The sequence below is a fragment of the Hyalella azteca genome, unplaced genomic scaffold (assembly GCF_000764305.2).
Source record: "Hyalella azteca isolate HAZT.00-mixed unplaced genomic scaffold, Hazt_2.0.2 contig1749, whole genome shotgun sequence".
NCBI lineage: Eukaryota > Metazoa > Arthropoda > Malacostraca > Amphipoda > Hyalellidae > Hyalella > Hyalella azteca.
This window is the reverse complement of record NW_025932050.1, coordinates 550,147-571,442: the sequence shown is the minus strand read 5'-3', so window position 1 is coordinate 571,442 and position 21,296 is coordinate 550,147. Positions and strand designations below refer to the sequence as shown.

General features: G+C 36.7%; 1 protein-coding gene across 1 annotated transcript in view; it reads left to right on the top strand.

Annotated features, from left to right (window-relative positions):
* Window positions 1–226: 226 nt before the first annotated feature.
* LOC108672252 overlaps window positions 227–21,296 on the top strand; it is a 42,309-nt gene continuing 21,239 nt past the window's right edge. Inside the window, exons 1-10 of the mRNA XM_047883894.1 lie at window positions 227–1,236; window positions 2,018–2,120; window positions 3,242–3,338; window positions 7,766–7,865; window positions 11,589–11,742; window positions 14,402–14,525; window positions 18,470–18,810; window positions 19,204–19,399; window positions 19,802–19,951; window positions 21,207–21,286. Coding sequence (XP_047739850.1) covers window positions 311–1,236; window positions 2,018–2,120; window positions 3,242–3,338; window positions 7,766–7,865; window positions 11,589–11,742; window positions 14,402–14,525; window positions 18,470–18,810; window positions 19,204–19,399; window positions 19,802–19,951; window positions 21,207–21,286 — 2,271 coding nt within the window. The 5' untranslated portion in view covers window positions 227–310. The remainder of the gene's footprint in view (window positions 1,237–2,017; window positions 2,121–3,241; window positions 3,339–7,765; window positions 7,866–11,588; window positions 11,743–14,401; window positions 14,526–18,469; window positions 18,811–19,203; window positions 19,400–19,801; window positions 19,952–21,206; window positions 21,287–21,296) is intronic.

Genomic DNA, 21,296 nt, shown 5'->3' with positions numbered 1-21,296 from the left:
ATTGTATAACATTGAACATAGATCATGGAACAGCGATAAAGGCTCTTGATAATTAGATCGACATTTCACTGTTGCAAAAAGCTGTTTTGCATGCTTTTCGAAATGTATTTACTATTAATTGAAATGCTTATTTTTAATTAGGCAATTAAGACTAGTATGGTCAGTGATTGAATTGGAATGTTAAATTAAACTTATTAGAATAAGAAATGTCCTTTCCCCCTTCCAGATTTCTGATGGCTACTTCATTGATAGCTTTTCCTCAACCTTGAGCGATGTTTTTACACCATTTAGTTCGTGAGTATTTGTTATCATGGAAACCGAAGAAACCACCAAGCGGCAGGTCTGTGAGACCGACAGCGGTGTTATGAGCTCAGAGGAGCCTGACGACAGCATTGCCAATAAACACTTTCCATTAAAAATGACATCGTGCAGCGATAAAATGTCCTTTGATTACGACGAGATCCAAATTGTGGACTTGGACTTGAAAAACAAGAACGAAGAATCGCCTTGCAAACGGTTTTTGAAAAAACGAAGTCACGTTCAAGACTCTCATAAGATCAGAAATTCGCTTTTTTCGCCGGATGAACTCGAGCCTGAAGATCGCAGTCAGTCCATCAGCAGTTCATCGTGGCCTGAGGTCCATGGTAAAAGTGTCTCTAAATTACACGAGCTGTCCTCATCGTCGGGTTCGGGTAAACGGGCCGATCCGCGAGAGCCCGTCCATCGAGAAAGAGTTGATAATCAAGAAATGGTTTCCACGTGTCCCAATTACGGCGACTCTGAATCACCTCGTCGCACTCCAGAACATAAAATCTTTTCGATGTTTTCTACTCCTGGTCGTAAACAGAAAATATCCCGTTCCTCCAAAAATTTGAATGAAATATCCGGATCTTGCGAAGTCGATCCTCCAGACAGTCAAACTTTGCCACCTTGGAATGGACGCGTCGAGGTAAACTCGAGAAGCGGTATCCAAAAAGTGGCGTCATCCAATTCCCTGAAAAAAGAAGACTCGCAGCTATCCTTCCGCCTCGGGAATCTCATGACTCTCAAGGAAGCAGCCCTGGAAAGAGGTTCTCTGAGTTCCAACGACAGTTCTCAGTTTGCCTCTCTGCACTCGGCTGTGGAGAAGCAGCCCCATGGTTCAGATCGAATACTGCAGACTCGAAACTCCCGACAGAGACTCTTTCAGAGACCACCTAGCAGAATACACATGCCAGAGATGGCCGGGGAAGAAAGGTGAGTCCCTTCAATTTCTTCGAACATTTGGCAGGCATGCGATCATAAGCCTGTAATAAAACTAATTGAAATTCAAATATCTGACATAAATCCAATGGATTGCCAAAAACCTTGGACTTGGATACCTTTAATATAATCAAAAGTGAGATGGTGTTTTGGAAGCTCTGAATTATATTTGTTTTTTGTCCTCTTGCTTTTCTGAATCATTCATTTCGAATTTTTAACTGCATTGAAACGCTATATCGAGACCTACTTGTGTCTAAGGTATTTTTTTGTCTTACAATTAATTATTTGTATGTATCTTTTCATGCATACAAATTAAAATCCACTTGATTATAAAATCAAGTGGATTTACTTAAATTTTTTTTTATATTGTAGAACTTGAATCCAATTAAATTATTTTTCATTTACATTGGAAGGGTTTTCTTTATTTGGTTGGTTAATGTACCATTTATGTAAATTGTTCCGAAAAAGCTAACGAATTACATACAAGAATAGCGGCCCCGTTTTCTTGATGACAAAATGTGCACGGATCAATGTATGTCTGAGAGTCATAATCAGCTCAATTCATTGATTTATTTTCATTATAACATGGTTCTCCCTCACTGAAAGAGTTCCATTTCTTGAAAATTAAATAACCGACTGTAAAGCTTAAATCACCTGAATATAATGTATTAAAGTTATATACTTATATGAACAAATTCAAACGAGTGAACACTCAGATGAAAAACATTTTAACCTTCATGTTAAAACGACAATGAAATAACATGCAATCATGCAGGTTTCGGCTCGACTGTGGTCGACGCGAGAGCGTCTTGTCCAATATCTTCGCTCCCCGCGAACGGCGGCGCGAGAGTTCCCTCTCTGATCTCTGCAACGAGCTGGTGAGTGAGCTCCCTCTCTGACCTCTGCAACGAGCTGGTGAGTGAGCTCCCTCTCTGACCTCTGCAACGAGCTGGTGAGTGAGCTCCCTCTCTGATCCCTCTGAAACGAGCTGGTGAGTGAGCTCCCTCTCTGACCTCTGCAACGAGCTGGTGAGTGAGCTCCCTCTCTGATCCCTCTGCAACGAGCTGGTGAGTGAGCTCCCTCTCTGACCTCTGCAAGGAACTGGTGAGTGAGCTCCCTCTCTGACCTCTGCAATTTACGATTTAAAGTGAACGCTGTGACAACTTTATACCAATTTACTCGTTAGCCTGACCGCAAATATTTCCAGACCGCAAACTTATCAGAAGTATCGTATATTTGTCCTCCACATTTCTCCCGCACCAAAACTGAGTAATCTAGCTGTTATACCTAATTAATTATAAAGTTTTTGATTGCATTCACGTAACTTGGGTATTGGCGTGCTCCATGAGCAGTTGATGGAGGCCTATTATTTAGAAGTGATCGTGCAGGTTTCAAATTAATTTATCTAGCATTATTGAACCTCCTGGAGTAGCTGTCATCCTGCATGAAGCAGGACAGCATAATAGAATTTTTGACGACTTAACTTCAGCCGAGCTGTACATCATTTTATCAGCATGTTTATAATGAAAAATTGAAATATAATTGGTTTGTCTTAATAATTGAAACGCAATGGTTCGTCTAGAATACCGGTAATTGAAAAGATAAACCAGAAAATCGAAATAATTGAAATAACGAAATCTTTCCACTAATTTATCTCGTATATCTGTAGCGTATCTACGCAGCATCTCGTACTGGAGTGCACATTTTTTAATTTTTAAGGGTATTTGTTTTTGTAAAATCGTTCTATAATAAGAATAAATATTATATTATAATAATATAATAACTATATATAATATAATATATTATATATATATATATATATATTAATGATTATATATAACTATATAATAACTATATATAATATAATATATTATATATATATATATATATATTAATGATTATATATAACTATATAATAACTATATATAATATATAACTGTGTTCTTGTATAATAAGGAAGTAAACTTTTGAAAAATGTCAGTAACATTTTTCTGGACAGGAGTCGAAGAGCTTGGGGGCACATTCCTCGTGTGGGGGCAGCGGGCCTAAGCCCCCCACCGCCTCCCCTGATCCTAGTGGCTCCCCGTCCGTTAAAAGTACGTAAATAAAGTTGTTTATCTAATTATACTTGATTAAATTATTGTATAATTTTATTAGGTATTTTTAATTTATGTAATATTTTATTATTGATATTGTTATTATTATAAGTTATTATTATTTATATATTATTATAATTCTCAAGTTGTGCATTGCGCTGAAAAAATAAAAAAATAGGCAAACGAAAAAAATAGGCAAACGCAATTAAGTTATTTACAATTTACACGGATCGTTTTCAGTAAGGATCAATTAATCAGCTAACCTATATTGTACACTGTAAACTTGGCACCAGCTCATCACAACTGCTACTGACAACTATCGTAGAGTATCGTACACCTATGACTCACATTTTACGTCTCTATGACGTCACTCCATGGTTGAAGCTCCTGAGGTTGTCGGGTATCTAATACCAGCTTATCGTTATGGAAAATTATTAGCTGGTCTGAAAACTTGATTTAAGAAACGTTTTAATTGTAAGCCAGATAGATTAATAACAATAACAATAGTTGATGATGGTGGACGGGTTCAGCCAGCACATTGTAATGAGGATTTTGGTCGAGGTTGTACTGTTAGTCCAGGCCCATGGTGATCAGAAAATCTTACTCTGTAAGATTAAGGTTACGACGAGACCGACGAAATTAGAAAATCGCTCATCCACTTCACCGACAAGGCACCAAAATGACGCTAAAGTATCGTTGATCAGCGATGTCAAGGAGCTTGCGGCAAAAGTACCACATTAAAGATGGGTCGGGGTTAGGTGAATAAATTAAATATGTTGATTTCTCGTTGCGTTCACCCGGCTTGAATAAATGGTGAGAATGGTACTGGCTCAATAGATTTTTCGGGATTTGGAATCTTGTGAGAGCAACAAACTTCTTGCATTAATGTCGAGCACGTATTTTCTCATACTAAAATTGATACGAGATAATTTATTTGTCAACACAATGAGTTCAAATTCAAATTATCAATGTATAACGTCGTTTGATTATTTAATGCTGGATTCAAGTAGTTACTCTTTCGTTTCAATGTCTTGTACAGTCGGCTGAAAGATCTATGTAGGCCTCCCTATTCTATCCACTGTCCAAAGAGAATAAATTAGATTGCATCGATTCTTCTACCCAATTTTTGCAGTGGCGTGGCGTCTGTTTGAGCCACCGTATGCCTCTCCTTCTAAAAGCGCGATTGTTTCCAGTAGCCGCGATCACGATAGCGTTCCTATTTAAAGAATTTTACAGAAAAAGCTCTTCGATATATGTATTAAATAAGGCAAACCACATTTCTAATTTAAAATTTAACTTGGACTTATCGATCACCTTCCTAACCTTAATTCGTACGAGTAAATGAAAAAACTAGATTTTTCTGAGAAGAAACATATTTTTTTTTCAAACGATTCAGCGAAGGTCTGTATGAGGGCAACAAAATATGTAATATTTTATTTGTTTTGATCTCAATATATTTTGATTAAATTTCTTAGCCGTTAGTTTCTGAGGCCACCGTAAGCCCTGGGGCATTCATTGCATCATGGAAGCCCCGGGAAAGTTAATAAAGCTGAAATAGCGCTGATTTTGTAGCTCTCTATTTGTCGCTCGAATTAATAAATAAAATAATATATCGAATCTTGAATGTATACAACTCAATGAGACTTGTATTGAGGCCAGATATCAAAACAGTTAAATAAACTTTCAATAATAATACACTAATAAAATCCGGAATTCATGCACGGGTTCTTTGTTCGGCATCAAAATCAAACGCATGTTTTTCATCATATTCATATCACTATAGGGGTGTGCAGGTCAGTTATGATGGCCCACGCCGATAACAGACATGCAGAAGCACATGTATGAAGTAATTCAATGCTATTTATTCACTAATATTCTCATTGAATGTCGTTTTATTTTGCTTCCATAAACGTGGACCATATAAAACAGAAGCAGATCTTTGACGGTTTTAAGAATATCGTAGATTGTATCTCAGGACAAGGCTTGATCAAAAACGTTTCCAAGTATTTTTGTCTGTATGTTCTTTTAGGAAACTATTTTGTTATTTTTCCGGCTATTCTAACTCATTCAATGGCTATACGTGGCAGTTAACGTGTTGTCGAATAGCAACAGATTCAATGAGCTACTGCATGTGTACGCAGAGAAATTGAGCTGGTGCTCAATGTAAATTATTTCACTTTTTTAATAAATTTCAATAATAACGCGAAGTTTTTCTATAAATTTGATCAAAGGTATTTTTGGTTTAACATTTTATAATCGGGAGTACCACCGCGGGAATGACGGTGTTGACTGCCGCGAAAGTCTATTGGTCGAGACTCGGTATTCAGATGATTGAAAATATGGTAATGATGTAGGCAGGAGGCACCGGCCCCGAGTGTTTAATTAATCAGAACTCATTTGGCAGATTTGGAATGTGAAATAAAAATTTGGGTTTAAATTAGACGTTCTTTTTTTTCTGTATGACAGAAAAATGTGGACATATGTATGAATCTTAAATTTCGTTGACAAGACGTGCAGTGGCTCAGGCACTAGTCAACTTAAAGAAATGGTAAGAAAATGAATATTTTCATTGGGCCAAAAATAGGGTGGAAGAACATGGAATTTGGTGCTTTCTTAGACTTCCGGCTTTCCTGACTGGAAAAGTGTCGTTTCACTTAAATTTAGCAACAACTTTTGTATGGATGGTAATACAGATGTCACTCGGAGGTTATGACGTTGTTGCGCGTATTGTAACGACTTTAAGTAAGGAAGATGAGCACCCATTTCCTCATTGGTAAAGATAAAGTAAATAATACTGATATAATAGCACGAGATTTATTGTTAGTAAAATTTTCAGTCCTCAAAATTATTTAGCTATAAAAGATCCGTGTCGATGTGCTAATTTTAAGCAAACGAACGGAATTTTATTCATGTTTCTTCTTTCTTTTCATGAACGCCAACATACGGAACTAGCATTTATGTTGAATTCGTAATGTGGAAATATTACTCTCTACGACAACTGCGCAAAGTGGAAAAAATCACTTTCCAAGTTTCCGCTCTTATCCGTTTTTCGCACATGTATGTTCGGGCAGTGAGTAGCATCGCTTGTCTCTCTCAAAATAAATTCACTCAACCTAACGCCGTGCATCGATCATAATTTTTTTGGGGGGCCACTTAAGACGAGGTGGATGTCCACGGAGGACGCAAGCTCGACATTTTTCATATAATTCGATAAAAATTTGTGGTCATCTTTACAGAATATTTCGGAAACCATTATAGCTCACCCGGGACCATGGGCTGTCGCCCCTCGTTAAAATATTCGTTAAGTCATCATACGACACGCACATCTCTCTCGCCGGTCTCGTAAATTTCATGGACACCTGAGACGCTCCGGGTCTCAGGAGCTTTCAAATCCGCCCTCGCAGGAAACATTAGGCAGTTTTAGAGCGCCATGCACGACGTCACCTGTCCAGTTTTATGGCTAATTTTCCGGGAAAGCTGAGATGCGGATCTTGTTTTTCATAGTTTTTCAGTCGGGCAGTGGCAGGAAGATCAGAGCATTCATTTTTAAAAGTACTCGGGTCAAACTTTCAAACTTTGATTTTGGCTCCGACGAGGGCGGGCGATTTGTCACGTAAATAAACATCGGGTATTTCAACATTCCTGACATTATTTTTGCGTTCTGGTGTTGACGCGAGCTCCGATGGCTCTTCGCATGTGAGTGCTATGATCATTTGAAGGGGATCTAGGATAATGTCTCGCGAGGATCTAGCGCTAGCCGATCGCATTGAGAGAATCTAGTCGATCGCCTCGAGAGAAGCTAGGCGATCGATCGTCTTGATAAGAGCCATGCGATCGTCCCTAGATTTTCTATATACGATCGTTTCTAGAGGATCTATACGGTAGTCACTAGAGGACCTAAGCGATCGTCTCGATAAAATTTGTTCTTCAACATTTACGATGAGTAATTTCTTAGTTAATTTCCTGACAATGAGCTTAGTGCAACAAATCGACGATTTATGTTACAATTTCTTTGCATTTTTTCAATTTCAACACTGAGTACATTTTATGTAACTGCCTTTTTGTTTTAATCTTTGATACATTCATGTGGCTAGAATTGGATATTGCTGAGCTAATTTACCTAATTAATTATATCAAAATATGATATTGAGAATGTTGATATTTAAAGTGCGTAATTTCAACCTAATCCAGCTGAACGTGAAAATCAACAGCCAAATTACAATCCATCCAATTAACTTCCGCTGTGTTGAAATTTATTTAATTATTATTATTATTAATTAAGCTCAATCAATACAGATTAAGCCTAATTTTGTTGCTGGCTCGAAATTATCCGGTATATTTGGTATTATGTGTTTTTTAATAATGAATCTAGTAATTTATATGCCTTTGATCTTAATTTTCATTTACATAAATATTTATTTCTGCAGTGAATCGATCGAACTCTACCCGGGAGGCGGACCCGACTGGGGAGATTTTCAACCGTGGCACGGTGTGGAGAGGCATTTACGTGCCAACCCTTTCCAACCGGTGAGATATGAGTTCCGGACCACACAAGTGGTCTTTAACATCTTAATTATCATCGTAGCTATACTGATGAACTTTCTAACCGCATCCTTTCAACTTGTTGGTTATTTTGTCCTACAGGTCGTGGCAATTAAATACTTCGAAATTATTTCAGTAAATGTTTTGTATTTCCCATGCCTATGGTGTGCAGGTTCCATCGCTATCATTTTTTTGGTGCTTTCCCTTTATTTTTCATTTAATTTCGGTCTATGACCAGAAATCAGTGTCTGGCCTTATTTGTTAAATTTAAATTTACTGCAACGCCAATTCGAAACAAGAGTAATTAGCATAGCATTAGAGTTTGTTACAGAATTTCAAGGTCTGGCGAGCTTTGACTTCTTACTAGTAATTTATGCGGAAAATCTTAATATCTCAAGTTTTTATTGGTCGAGGAATAAACGATCTTGCATGTATTTGTGAATTATTTTTTTCGCTACTGAGGCCATGAGTTGGCTGATAAATAATTATATTATTAGTGCAATTTATCCGTGTGTGTACAGCCTTCATTACGAGACTGTGCTACGTGAAGCATCTGGTGCTTGCCCTCTCCTCGAGAGCCTTTCAGGTACACCGAGCAAACCGTCAATTAAAACTTTCCGACTGTGGATGCTTGTATCGTTATTGCTTGTTCAGAAATATAAAATAAATTTTATGTATGAATTTAACTTAGAAATCTATCCGGTTTTAGTAATAATATACTAATACTTGATTTGTTGGAATAAAATTGGTTTTCATTTTTTTCTAACTTGCCATCAGAGGCCTTTTATCTTCTTGTCCTGTTACTCGCTATGAAAGGGAAATTTTCAGTTTGCAGTAGATGCAAATGAAGTATTTTTTTTTGGTATGAACGTATGAATACATGAACGTCCATGTTCGTCACAGTTTAACCCTGTATTTGAAAAGAATGAAGTCAAATGCAGGTCATTTCCAAACCGTTTACGAAGCGATCAGCCGAAAAATTAGGGCAGTACCTAAAACAGCAGCTCCTGTATGAGTTTTCTTGCAATCTCAATCAGGCACGCGGGTTTAAGCCGTACACTCCTTGATTGCATTTACGGTTGTTGTCAGTTGGTGCGAAGGGCTCATGTTCCTGAAGTTAATGAAGCAATCAGACTTTTATTTCTTTACAGAGACGGCAATAACGTGTTGCTTCCACGCTTCAACGAGTTCATTGATCGATTTAGTTCTTTCCAGCATATTGCTTTGGGAGGCACGTGTGAACGATTATCTAGACGTCAAATTCTTTATATTACCAGAAGGCACATTCCTTGTCATTGAAGGGTGTTAGATTCTAATTGCTAGCCTGAGGAATAAATTTTTTTCTCGTTGAAAATACGCACGATTTTCATCCCTTTATTTTATGTTATTGGAGTGCAATTGGTGGCCAGTGATTCGTCTTTGCATGGCCTGCAGAATTCATTTGTGAATTGTAGGCAGCAAATCGTCGTCAATGCGATGGTCGCTGGAAATATGACAAACGTTGCCTTGCTTATCCATTAGTCCTCAGGGGGCCTTGTGTCTCAATATCATCTGTCTTGTTGGAGACATTTTTTCACTTTGTTGAGGGAAATTTTCGACGTGATTGAAGCATTTTCGGTTGTCAACTTCAAAAAACTTGTCTAATTGCAGAGTTCAAATGCTCAAAGATTTATTTTAGTTCACAGTTGAATAAATGGCACGGATGTGCGCGCTTCAAATTAACTATGTTCAAGTGAACTAAAAAAGACTATGTATGGTTTATACTTGATCTTCCACTGTATTCACATTAAGACGCCATAGTTTACTGTAAAAGTTGCAGTTTTACGCGTGAAGCGATGTTGTTCTTCTTTTTTTGAATTGTCGATGCCTCTTACGAAAAATCTTTTGTCAGAATTTGTTTAGCAAATGTGATTTTTATTTTTTACATGTTATTTAAATATTTGTGTTTGAAGAAGAACATATAATTGAAAATTTGTAGAATTATTTAAAGAACAAATTTCAATTCATGATTTTTGTCGAAAAGTGGCTATATCTTATTCTGTAAAAACCACTGAATGAATATAATTTTAAATTCTCTTTAATAATTTAATTGATTCCATAGTTGACATGAGTTGAAATTATTATTAGTGAATAATGGGTCCCCTTTGTTGTATGCATAAATATAGTTTTATTAAATAGAAGTTAGATCCTGAATTTATTATTTTAAATTTGTTAATGGCTTCTGGTCTCCTTTCTCGACTATAACCGAAATTGCAGATATTTTTTGATTTTGTGATTCATAGAATCGGTCAACGGATCTCGGTTTACTTACGGTATGAAGACGATTTCTTGGAAGTAATTTTCAAAATTTTTATCTTTACATAGATGTAATATGGATACTAGGATATTAAGTCAAATATACAAGAAATATATCAAATATCGATATCCATCTCACCGAGGTTAAAACAAAAACCAAATGCATTTATAAACTGCTTATTTCCATTTGTTACTAAGACAATTGTGATGCTATTGTTACTACTTGCATGGTCGTTTGATAAAACTCCGCCAACGATACGGGAACAAGTTTGTGGCTCTTCATTTGATATTCATACAAACGCCAGCTTTTTCCTCTCAGCTGGCACAAGCCTGGCATGTCATTATATTTACGCAGTAAAAAGCGCAGTAAGAAGTCAGATGTAGGGACTGTATGGTCATTGCTGCGTATCCTATATGATTCTGACGTCCATCCTTCATCTAGGGAGGCTTCCTCAAGTTCCCGGTGGCTTTCTAAGACAAATGACTGCTCTGTTCTTTTTACTATGTTCTTCTATTGATATTAATTTGGATGCTGCATCTATATGATTGCTGGTGCCTTGGAAAAAGTCTGCCGAAAGTTCTTGAAAAAAAATGATTAATAAGTTTGGGTAAAGAATCGTTTGAAAGTTCGTGAAAAAATGTGCTAAAAGTTCGTCAGTGATAATTTTTTCAGGAGCGTTGTGTGGAAGTTGTGATCTGACTACATTGATTTTCTTTGTGTAAACTGTACTATAGGAAGTTATGAAATGATTTGAATATAATCCACGTTTCATTAAAAGCGCGTAAAACTGATCGGAAATCTATTCATATTTCACCAGATAAATATTAACTTGAATAGCACAACGCGTAATACGATCTGAGAAAGTAATTGAATTTTTATTGAATTTGAAACGGGCTGGCTAAACGAGAAAAAAAGAACTTGCAATTCAATTAGCGAGTATAGTATTCTTTGAGCTAGTCGGAATCGCTGGACTACTGGACTATAATGAAACAACTGATCAGGAAAATTCATGTGAGGCATGATATCGTTTGTAACCATCAAAAACTTACATGTGCAAGTAAAAAAATCTAACATGATGACTGGGATTAATTACGCTGAAAAAAGTCAGGCGCATGAATAATGCGTTAAAGCGCAGCATGAATAATGCGATTATAATAATGCGCCGTGCCCTTAATAATTTCGCCAGCGTATCTGGGCAAAGTTCTGTTTTACTCAAAACGTTTATACTTCCATCGGCACCACTACACTACAGTGGCGTTGAAATTATAGAGTGAAGCAACATTTTACTGAGTGATCTTAACCGGAGGTCACATAATTCACTTCTCTTGTTATGCTAAGATATTGAATTAGTTATCCAAGGTACCTGCAATTCATCCTGTTGAAACACTGGGAACATAATATTGTTTTTTCAGCTTCTCAGACGCGCAGTTGGAGCGCTCATATCAACTGTACTCGGAGCGGCAGCGGCAACGAGCGCTCATCGTCGTCAACGGCCTGGACCTCGTCATGAAACTCGTGCTCGTCGTCATGTTCGTCAACGTCAATCATGATATCGCCTTCGTCGTCGTGAGTGCAAAACTTTTTGATAATTATTGAGTGGAAAGAACTTTAAAGTGAGCCGCTGGCATGCTGTTAATTTTTAACTGGAATTAGTTTCAGAGTAAGTATCCAGCATCCTGTTTTTTTTCTCGTGAGGATATTTGCTTAACGGAAAAGTTATTTATTGTAATGATGAAGTTGTGGAATTACGACAAACATGTCAGTGGATGACTTCTTTCTCAAAAATTGTACTGAAAATTGACATAGTTAAATTGAATTTATTTTTATTTGTGTATAGAATATAGGTACTAAACGTATTACGAAATGCAATTTGCTCTAATGGTCAATGCGCTCTAATGAAGCTGAGATACTCTTTAGATAGGATCAATATTTAAGTGCTAATTACTGATAATATATTTATTAATGTTTGAAATGCATTAATAATTTCTGTATATGTAATATATTTCACTATACTTGATTTAATGCATTTTATTTATCCGTGCATGGAATGACTATCCGGTTTTACACTTACAATTGATTCTATGCAATATTTTACCATTCCGCGTTCTGAACAGAACGTATTTTTTTAGACTATAAATTTTTAGCGCAAAATTAGATTTAAATAATATACGTTTAAAATTACTTTTTAAAGACAACACTTCCAAAGAATCCAGTGTCTCCAATCTTGCAGATGTACAATGAATTTCCCATCTAATTTTCGAAAATTAAAAAAATTAATTTTTCAATTTTTTTAAAATATAAATTTTTTAATATCTATTTTTTTCCAAAATTATTCATTCTGTTAATTGATTCATGCATTGCCTCTGACTTTACACAAGTGTGCAAAATTTCAGTTCAATTAGACAGGTAAAAGTGTGTCAAATATCAGTTATAAGATTTGTGGCTGAAAAAATTATTTTTAAAATTTTATAATATTGAAAAAAATTTAAATTTTAAAATCATATATTTTGACATTTGATTCATGCATTGTCTCCAACTTTACACAAGTGTGCAAAATTTCAGATCGATAGGATAAGTAGAAGTGTATTAAATTTCGATTACAAGATTTGTAGCAGACAGACAAACAAACAAACAAACACACAAGAAGTGAAGGTAAAGAGAAGTGTTGTAAAAATTCCCTCAATTTTTTCTTATCTCGTATGTGTACATTTGCTCAAGTGTGAATTTCTTCAATAATCTTTTTCTCTGTCGCAATGACGTAAGATTAGACTTGAAATTCAATCTCTGAATTTAAACTCGCATTGTTGACTTCTATTTCATGGTAACTTTGAACAATTTGTTATTAACTTCTTGTTTTTAAGTCGGTCGAATAGCCATAAAACATATTCAGTGATAATTAAAATATCTGCGCTGCATTTGAAATTCTGCAAAGAACCTCAGTTAAAGTTTCGCACTTCAAGTTGCTTTGCAACCTAAATATTCTTGACATATTCTCACTTTCAAGATGTAAGTAATACATAGTTTGTTTCATGATCAAGACAGGTACCATCTCATCATAGCTAAGATGCTGGGGCTATCGAATTGGAAGAAATTCAATTTCAATAGCAGCTTACAACACGAAGTTCAATTCCAGTTTGGCAGATTATAGGTAATGGGACATGAACTTTGCATTCGGAATATAGTGTCCTAGCTTACCATGAAGGGGTGCAGGGTTTGTTCGATGCTAAATAGACGATTGAGATTCTGGAATACGTTGAAAAATATTGAAAATATTATTTAAATTGTTTTAAATGGGTTCCTACCGCGAGGAACATATGGAATGTGTTCTTACCGCGAGGCGATAGATTTTTGTTTACGAACTCGAATTTTTTTTAAATCAGTTTTTAGTACTCGGCTGATTCATTGTTTGACTTGTTCAAAATCCAAAGTTTATTTCAAGTTCATTGAGAGTATTAATAGTTCGTTGAATTAAAGAGTATGCGTAAATTGTGAACGTTGAACAATTCTTTTCTTTTCGTAACCGTCAACAAGTTGGTAACGTTGAGATGGGAATAACGTTGTGTTTCTGGAAAATATATTTAATCAGATCCTCGTAGTGAACCAAGAACTTTGCTAAACATTCTAATGGATTTAAGCTGAGATTTTGGTAAGTACCGAAAATATGGGAAAGTTTTTGTGGTTAAGTTTGTAGGGATTACCGTTAAGAAGACTCGGAGTTGTATGCTGGTAGACCCTTAGAAGTAGCATTGCGTGTTCTTCGTAATTAAGGAAGAGCTTTGCATGCTATGCAAGATACGGAGAATTTGTCTATCTTAATCGCCAAGAAATTGCTTAAATTACTGAACAATCTTCCCCAGTTACCAGGCTCATTAAGCTGCATGTGGCCCATGTTTCCATGCAGTCTTGTTCATCATGCATGGAATTGAAATTATCGAGTAGAATTTGGTTCCATAATTTCCATAAAAAGATTTTCTTTGAAAATTCCACAGTAATTTTTCGGGTATTTACACTATTCTAAGGCGTTTTGCATTTTTACAATGCAAAACTATTTTACAAAATGCATACCGTATGCTAATTTGAAAAGATAACTGGAATAACTTTAAAAATTTTATTACAAGACTGATAACGTGTACGAGATTTATCCCGTTATTAATTCATTTTTTCAGTTGGAGTTATTCGTTCGGCCACAATTATTTCATTTCGAACATGTCTCTATTATGCACAGATTGTCTATCTGGTGTGCATGGCGCTGAACCTTCTCGTGTGCTGTGTGGCTGCCTGGAACGTCTTCGCTAATAACTACCTGCACTACGCAGCTCTGCTCACCGCCCTCCTGCTCAACGTCCAGAGTGAGTATTACCCAATGCTTTTCATTCCTCACCGCGCTCATGCTCAATGCGCTGGGCGAGTAAGTATTGAGGCGACATTCATTACTTTTCGTTGCTCAATACTCACTCAATGCGCTGAGTAAGTATTGAGGCTGCATTGAATACTCTGCAGTAGTACTGCAGAGTATTGAATATTCTGCATTACTCACCGCCTGCATTAGTAGTACAGCGTATTAAATACTCTGCATCGCTAACTGCGCTGTCACTAATCGCCTTGAGTAAGCATTGAGGCTGCATTAAATACTCTGCATTACTCATTGCACTGCCGCTCGCCTCGCATAATAAGTATTGAGTTTCCATTCATTACCCTGAATTACTCACCGCACTGCCGCTCAAAGGCAACGTGGGTACGGAATCTACTGACATCGCGTGGAATTTCTTATGGCGCATATTGGAACATCAACAGTATTGCAGTTGCAGCTGTCTAAACAATACGGTTTAGTGTGAGCAAGGTGATTACATACAATGAATGTCAATGCTCTCACAGATCTACCGCTCATCACATTACCTACACAACGTATCATTGATCAATGCGCTGAGGCCGAAAAGTACAATGAGGTATGAGATTACCGTCATTATGAAGCTCTACTACTTCAGCTACTTCTCAACTTCAGTGGAGACATTTTCAGCAATTTTTAGTAGCCCAAAGTCAACTTCTTACTGAAGTTGACTTCATTAAGCGGCATAGGTAGGTTCACTTTATATCTCAGCATTACTTATACAACGCGGTAGTATTATCATCCTGAAGCAATTCTTGCATTCATCACCATTTCCTCTTTATATAGAGTTTTCGACGTCTAGAAGAGTAATTTGATTTTCATTTCTAAATTTTATCAGTTATAATATTAGGCAGGATTTTTATACAGCATATAGTTTTATTACTCAGCATTTATTTGTTTATCTAGAGATTTCTGCATTGCATTACAACTTTTCCATCAGACAGGAACCGATTCCTACGGTGCATGCATTTTTCGAATCCAGTATATAAATGCATCACAATAGTTTTAGTGAGACTAATTACAATAATTTCACATTATTAATTCCGTAAAAAAAATATCCGCTACTTCAGACACAATCAAATATATCACGCATCCTGTACACCATATCGTGAAAAGGCCAACAACGATCCTTGTCATATGCATATATTCAAAAGCTACAATAAATTTCCTCACTTCTCTTTTAATATTTTATTTCCTAACGTCAGGGACGACTTTAATGGGAAAGACGATATGCCATCTCAGCATTTGCTTCCATGACTCCCTCGCTGTTCCTTGCATCTACTCTTATCATCGTAGAATTAAAATTTACATTACTATGTCAGAAATTCACCGTTCAGCTTAAATGAAAATATATAATGGCGTCTCATTGCTTTGTAGACCTTCAATGCCTAAAATCATTAACAATAAGACTTTAATTTGTAATGTTCTTCATAAGAAGGCTGACAATTAGATAGTTAAATTGCAGTTTTGGATTCCGCAGACTTTTACGTTCCTGTTACCACTATTCGCTCCTAGAATAATGCACCCATTCTTTTTATGTGATTTGAAAAGATCAATGTATCAGTTTATTTTTTGTTAAGAAATTCCCTTAAAATCCTTGATTTTTCACGCAATAAAGAGTTTAAAATCCTCGTCATGTCGGAATTGTAGTTACAAATAATTATGTACATTCTAGTTGGCCTTGCCGCCGAAAGATTGCAGCGCTATGACCTTGACTGTTGCCTGACCACTTATTTTACGCACGTAGCATGTCCTTAGCCAGGAACTCTGCTCACATTGTCACGAATCTTGCTCTTGTCCGCTTATTCTGCTCGCCTTCTTCTTCGCGAGTATTTTAGGCCAATACACGGCATTAACTTCAATGATAACTTCTTTTTCTGATAATTCGAAAGGCACAATATGAATTTTTGGTAAAATTTACTTCACGTTCAATTTATCAGTATTCGTAGAATTGTCAGTCCTAAATCCTTGCATCCGTCACACATCTCGTTCTAGTGTACTGTATACGGCTATAGTGATTACCTACACTATTCTCTATAATTGTCTTTCAACACCATGAAGTTTCCTAAGGTATTTTTCAGTATTTAAATTATCATTATTTTCGTCCGTTTCACAACGGGTCATAGTTTGGGCACTCGCTGCTTGCTTCGTTTGGGATTTCATTTTAATGAAGGTCCTTGATTTCGAGTTCATGCGCCACGTGAATTATTGAGTCGTCAAAATTCATCTTTAAAGTAAATGGTCGCGTCTTAATTGTTGTTGTTGACTGCAACCTTGGAAATGAATCGCTCTTTGAAGCTCGTCACTCGTATGTTTGCGCTCCCAATTCATGTTCGGATTTTATTTGCTTCAGGAACAACTCAGCTTTACTGTGAGGATGAAAGGACTGAACTTTTATTTGCTTCGTTCTTAGTTTAATAACATTTTTTTACAGGATTGTGAGCCGTTGCTGGTTGAAAATGAAACCTTGCAAAAAATAAAGAAAATAATCTGCCAGTCGGAAGCTAGACTTAGCTCGCGATAGCAAACATAGCCTTTATAGGTCTACGTTTGTTTTGTGAACTGCGTAGTCAAACTGTACGAGAAGTGAAATTTTATTATGAAATATTTGGTAACTCAATTATATTGTTAAAAATCGTATGTACCCGCATTCAAATAAGACTTCCTGTACAAGTTCCCTGAATTTATTTAGAATTCGAGCTATTGCTTTAATTTAGTACTTAAATATTAATTTCGTGTCTTTTTAATTGCTCCATTAAGCATAAAAATCGATTTTCAGCGGTTGGAAAATTTAAAACTGTAAAAGTTGCTCGTGTAGCCTTGGATTTCTGTCTCAGCGGATTAATTTTTTGAATGCCATTCTGATCCGATTATTTTTATGTAGGGTTTAGTGGTTCTGTAAATTTTAGTTAACATTAGTAATAGATTCGACGTATTTATGCCCAATAAATTTAATCAATATTCTTTTTCGACACGAGCTGCGATTTGCCACTGTCGAAAATCGCATAGCTGGCTTCGGCATTGAATTTGCAATTCAAATGAATGCAAAGATCTCTTTTGTGAAATCTAGGTTACGGAATGATTTCGAACTTTTTTCTTGTGATAATTGAAATTATTTGAAGTCTCTTAAAAACGTGCTTAGTTGTATGATTAATTTTAAATCTATACTGGGAAAGCTACGCATTTTTAAGATGATCAGAAGCTTTTATTGCAATAGAAATGACACTATAGCTATTTTTTCATAAAAATTTTCATTCTGCCAAGAAAGATTAACTCTCATATGTGCTTATTATCTCGAAACAAATAATATTAAATCAAGTTACAAGTTAACTGATCTATTTTTGGGTCTAGAAATATTCTTCCTGATTATTTATTATCCAACAGTTTCTTCTGTCAGAACTTAAACACATCTTTTGGCCGTTAAATTTTTTTTTTCATCATCAACAATGAATTGTGTTGTCCACATTAAATTTAAAATTGTTGGTCGTACACCTGGTACGACCAACAATGCACCTGGTGCTTGGCGCCTGAAAATATTAAAACTGCCAAAAAATATCGATATTTTGCGGTGCAGTGCTGACACAACAGCAGTTGTTTTTTAACATAAGCCTAGAAAGATGTTGCAAAAATGTTGCTATATTGCTTTGCCTTATCAAAAGGAATAATCTGCGCGCTTTGGTTCGTTATTTTCAATACAATTTCATTATTTGATCTTGAAGATATTTTTCAATACAACACATAATTATGTTCGCGGAAGCCTGTCATCAATTACACGTAAATCGTTAAAAATTTGTTCGCAATGTTCCCTGAATTTTTAGTGTAAGTAACCCCTCAGATGCCTTCATGCTAATTGTTTCGACTAAATTAGGCACGTTATTAATTATGTCTTGGTACCTTACATTACAGGTGTTCTAGGACAAATCTTATACCTCCAGTCCGAACTCAGGGAGTACCTTCTCTGCAACCCACACCCCTCGACCCTCGGGCCTAACAGCTCCCCGAACGTCAGGACCTACGAGGGAAACTCCACGATCCTACAGCAAATGATAGTAATGGATAGCCTCGGCATCCCAACGTCGGTACCTCCGCATGCACTGGGCGTCGGTAACGACAACATGGTTTGGTATTTGCTCTTTACCGTGTTCGTGAGCTACGGGATGCTACCGCTACCTCTACGGTGGGCGCTGTTCATCGGTGTGGGCACTTCGCTGCTGCATCTCGCTTTCTCTATCGCCAGCTTCATCCTGGTTGGTGTTTGAGGCTTTTAAACAATATTGGTCTTAAAGATTTGCGATGGAAATTTTTAAAGTTAATCAGTTTTTATTACATGGCTTTGGTAATTTTTACATGAATAGGCGTGTTTCGTTTATTTTAATTGATTTATACGTATTTACTACTACCAAACAAATATATTTACAGTTTCTCTAATTTCAGAGGTCAGCATTTTATTTTAGCTTTCAAGTTAAACATTCGTTTGTTCGTCGTTGGGAATAGAATTAGTATATTGTTGCGCTAATAATTTACAAAGGGCAAAGTTTAAATTTAACGTGACAAGGTTCCCAGAGAGATATTACCCCTGTCGAGTATTACGTTTCATCAGAACCCTCACTCTGACCAGACTCTTGACATTGTGCTGACAGGGCGGTAAAGCACACTACTGGGTGTGGCTGGCAGCTGAGGTGTTGCTGTCACTTGGACTGAACACATCAGGCGTCTACAGCAAGTATCTCAGTGATAGAAGTCAACGCAAGGCTTTCCTGGAGACCAAACGGGCGATGGAAATGCGATGCCGCACTCGCCAGGAGAACCTCCGACAGGAGAAACTTCTGTTGTCTGGTGAATCTCGTTTCTCCAACGAGACATAAAGTAGTGAGAAATAGTGAGATCAGAAAAATCACCTTAAATTAAACGCAGTATGCATGAAGAGACCGACTTCTCTTACATGATACCGGCAGAAAATAGACTATAATCTCTAATAAAGGCTATGGAGCTCAAGCTCAACTATAAAATATCTATAATTTTCGGAAGCTCATATACGCTAGCGTGGGACTAACGGTGAATTAAATTCACGGACAAATGTATTTAATCTCGTAGGACACATTTCACAATAATGTTCTTGAGATAACCATTCTACAGAAGGCCCAACGTCAATTTCAATTGAAAAACCTATATTGTAGAGCAACAAGCGTGGGCTAACTGCCACCTCGAACTGACTCGTTTTTTTCACTTGTGTTTCAGTGCTGCCTAGATTTGTGGCACTAGAGATGATCCGGGACATTGCAAGGGAAGAAGAGAGGGGGGAGTTCCAGCCTGCACAGTTCCATAAAATTTACATCCACCGCTACGAGAACGTCTCCATACTCTTCGCTGACATCAAGGGATTTACTGGTAAGGCTTTCACTTTGATCCTTCACTGTTTGAATTCTGACCCACTCATGCTGGCAGGCATGGACTAAGGATAAACCGGACTTGGATGATTTGATTTATTGGTGATCTTCCAGCTTCTTTATTCATTATTTGATTTAATCATGATGCAGATACGATTAGCATTATTAACAAAGGAATAAATGTGTCCTCTTTTGCTGTAAATAGTTACTGCGGGATAAATTCTTTCAGACCATTAATAGTGATACTTAATTTCTCTTCTTATCTTGTTTTGCTCATATAATCTGTTACTACTTGAATTGAAGAAACTAAAAAACAAACCTAATTTGTCAGTCCTTTAATTATTGATAATATTGAAAAAAACACTTCATTTGAGGCATTAGCGATATTTTGAATGATATTCTAGTTCAAAGGTTTATCCTCAAACTAATTTTTAACTAATCAAAACAAAACTCTGTTTTTGATAACTTAAATCTATTAATTGCCTTACTGCAAAATATTATTTCCTTTTTTTACAATTAAATAATAAGAGATGAAGCAAATGTTGCTAGCACAAGTGAGTTTTGGTGCGTCTGGCTTATATGGAGTATTTTATTAAGAAGACTAATCGAATAATTTATTGAGTTTCTCCTGAACAATTCAATTTCTGTTATAATGGTTGCGTTGTGGCATCGCGCCATGGAGAGGTCCAGCTAGCCTCACTTTTATGGCCATTAAAAGAGGTCGAGTGGAACTCTTTACCGGCGCTAAATTATGTTGCGGCTCGGCTCAATGGCTCTTTAAGAGTTGCGCTCTTTAAGTTTGATTTATGGTGTGCCTCAAAATAGCTTGGTTGCAGCTCTAAACTCCAGCCTCGAGGCAGGCTTTTGCAGGAAACTCACGTCTCTTTGCCACTCGAATGCCGTTAAGAATTCTTCTCTTGGCGCTCCAAAACTGCTGCTCTCTTCTATTGCCCTTGTCTGCAAATTATTGCCCCCTGCGTTGGCAATTGTGAAGCGTTTGAAGCTAGAAAAATTAATGTAACTCTGTTCTCTTCATGCGTGCAGTGTTGATTATCCTTGCGAGTTTTTGTGATTTCCTGAAACACATAGAAATTCATGCTTAAAAATTGAGGTTCTACTTGGTGTAATGCCTGTGAAGAAAAGCCATTACCGAAACTATTAATTTTCTATGCTTAAGTTATTAGTCTTGTTTGGGCGATAGGGTTTCTTCAAGAAATTCAAAATGGTGTTTATGTATAAATATAATCTATCGACAGCGCTGGCGTCTCAGTGCAGTGCGGAGGAGCTCGTACGCGTACTCAACGACCTCTTCGGACGATTTGACAGACTGGCAGCTGTAAGGAAAA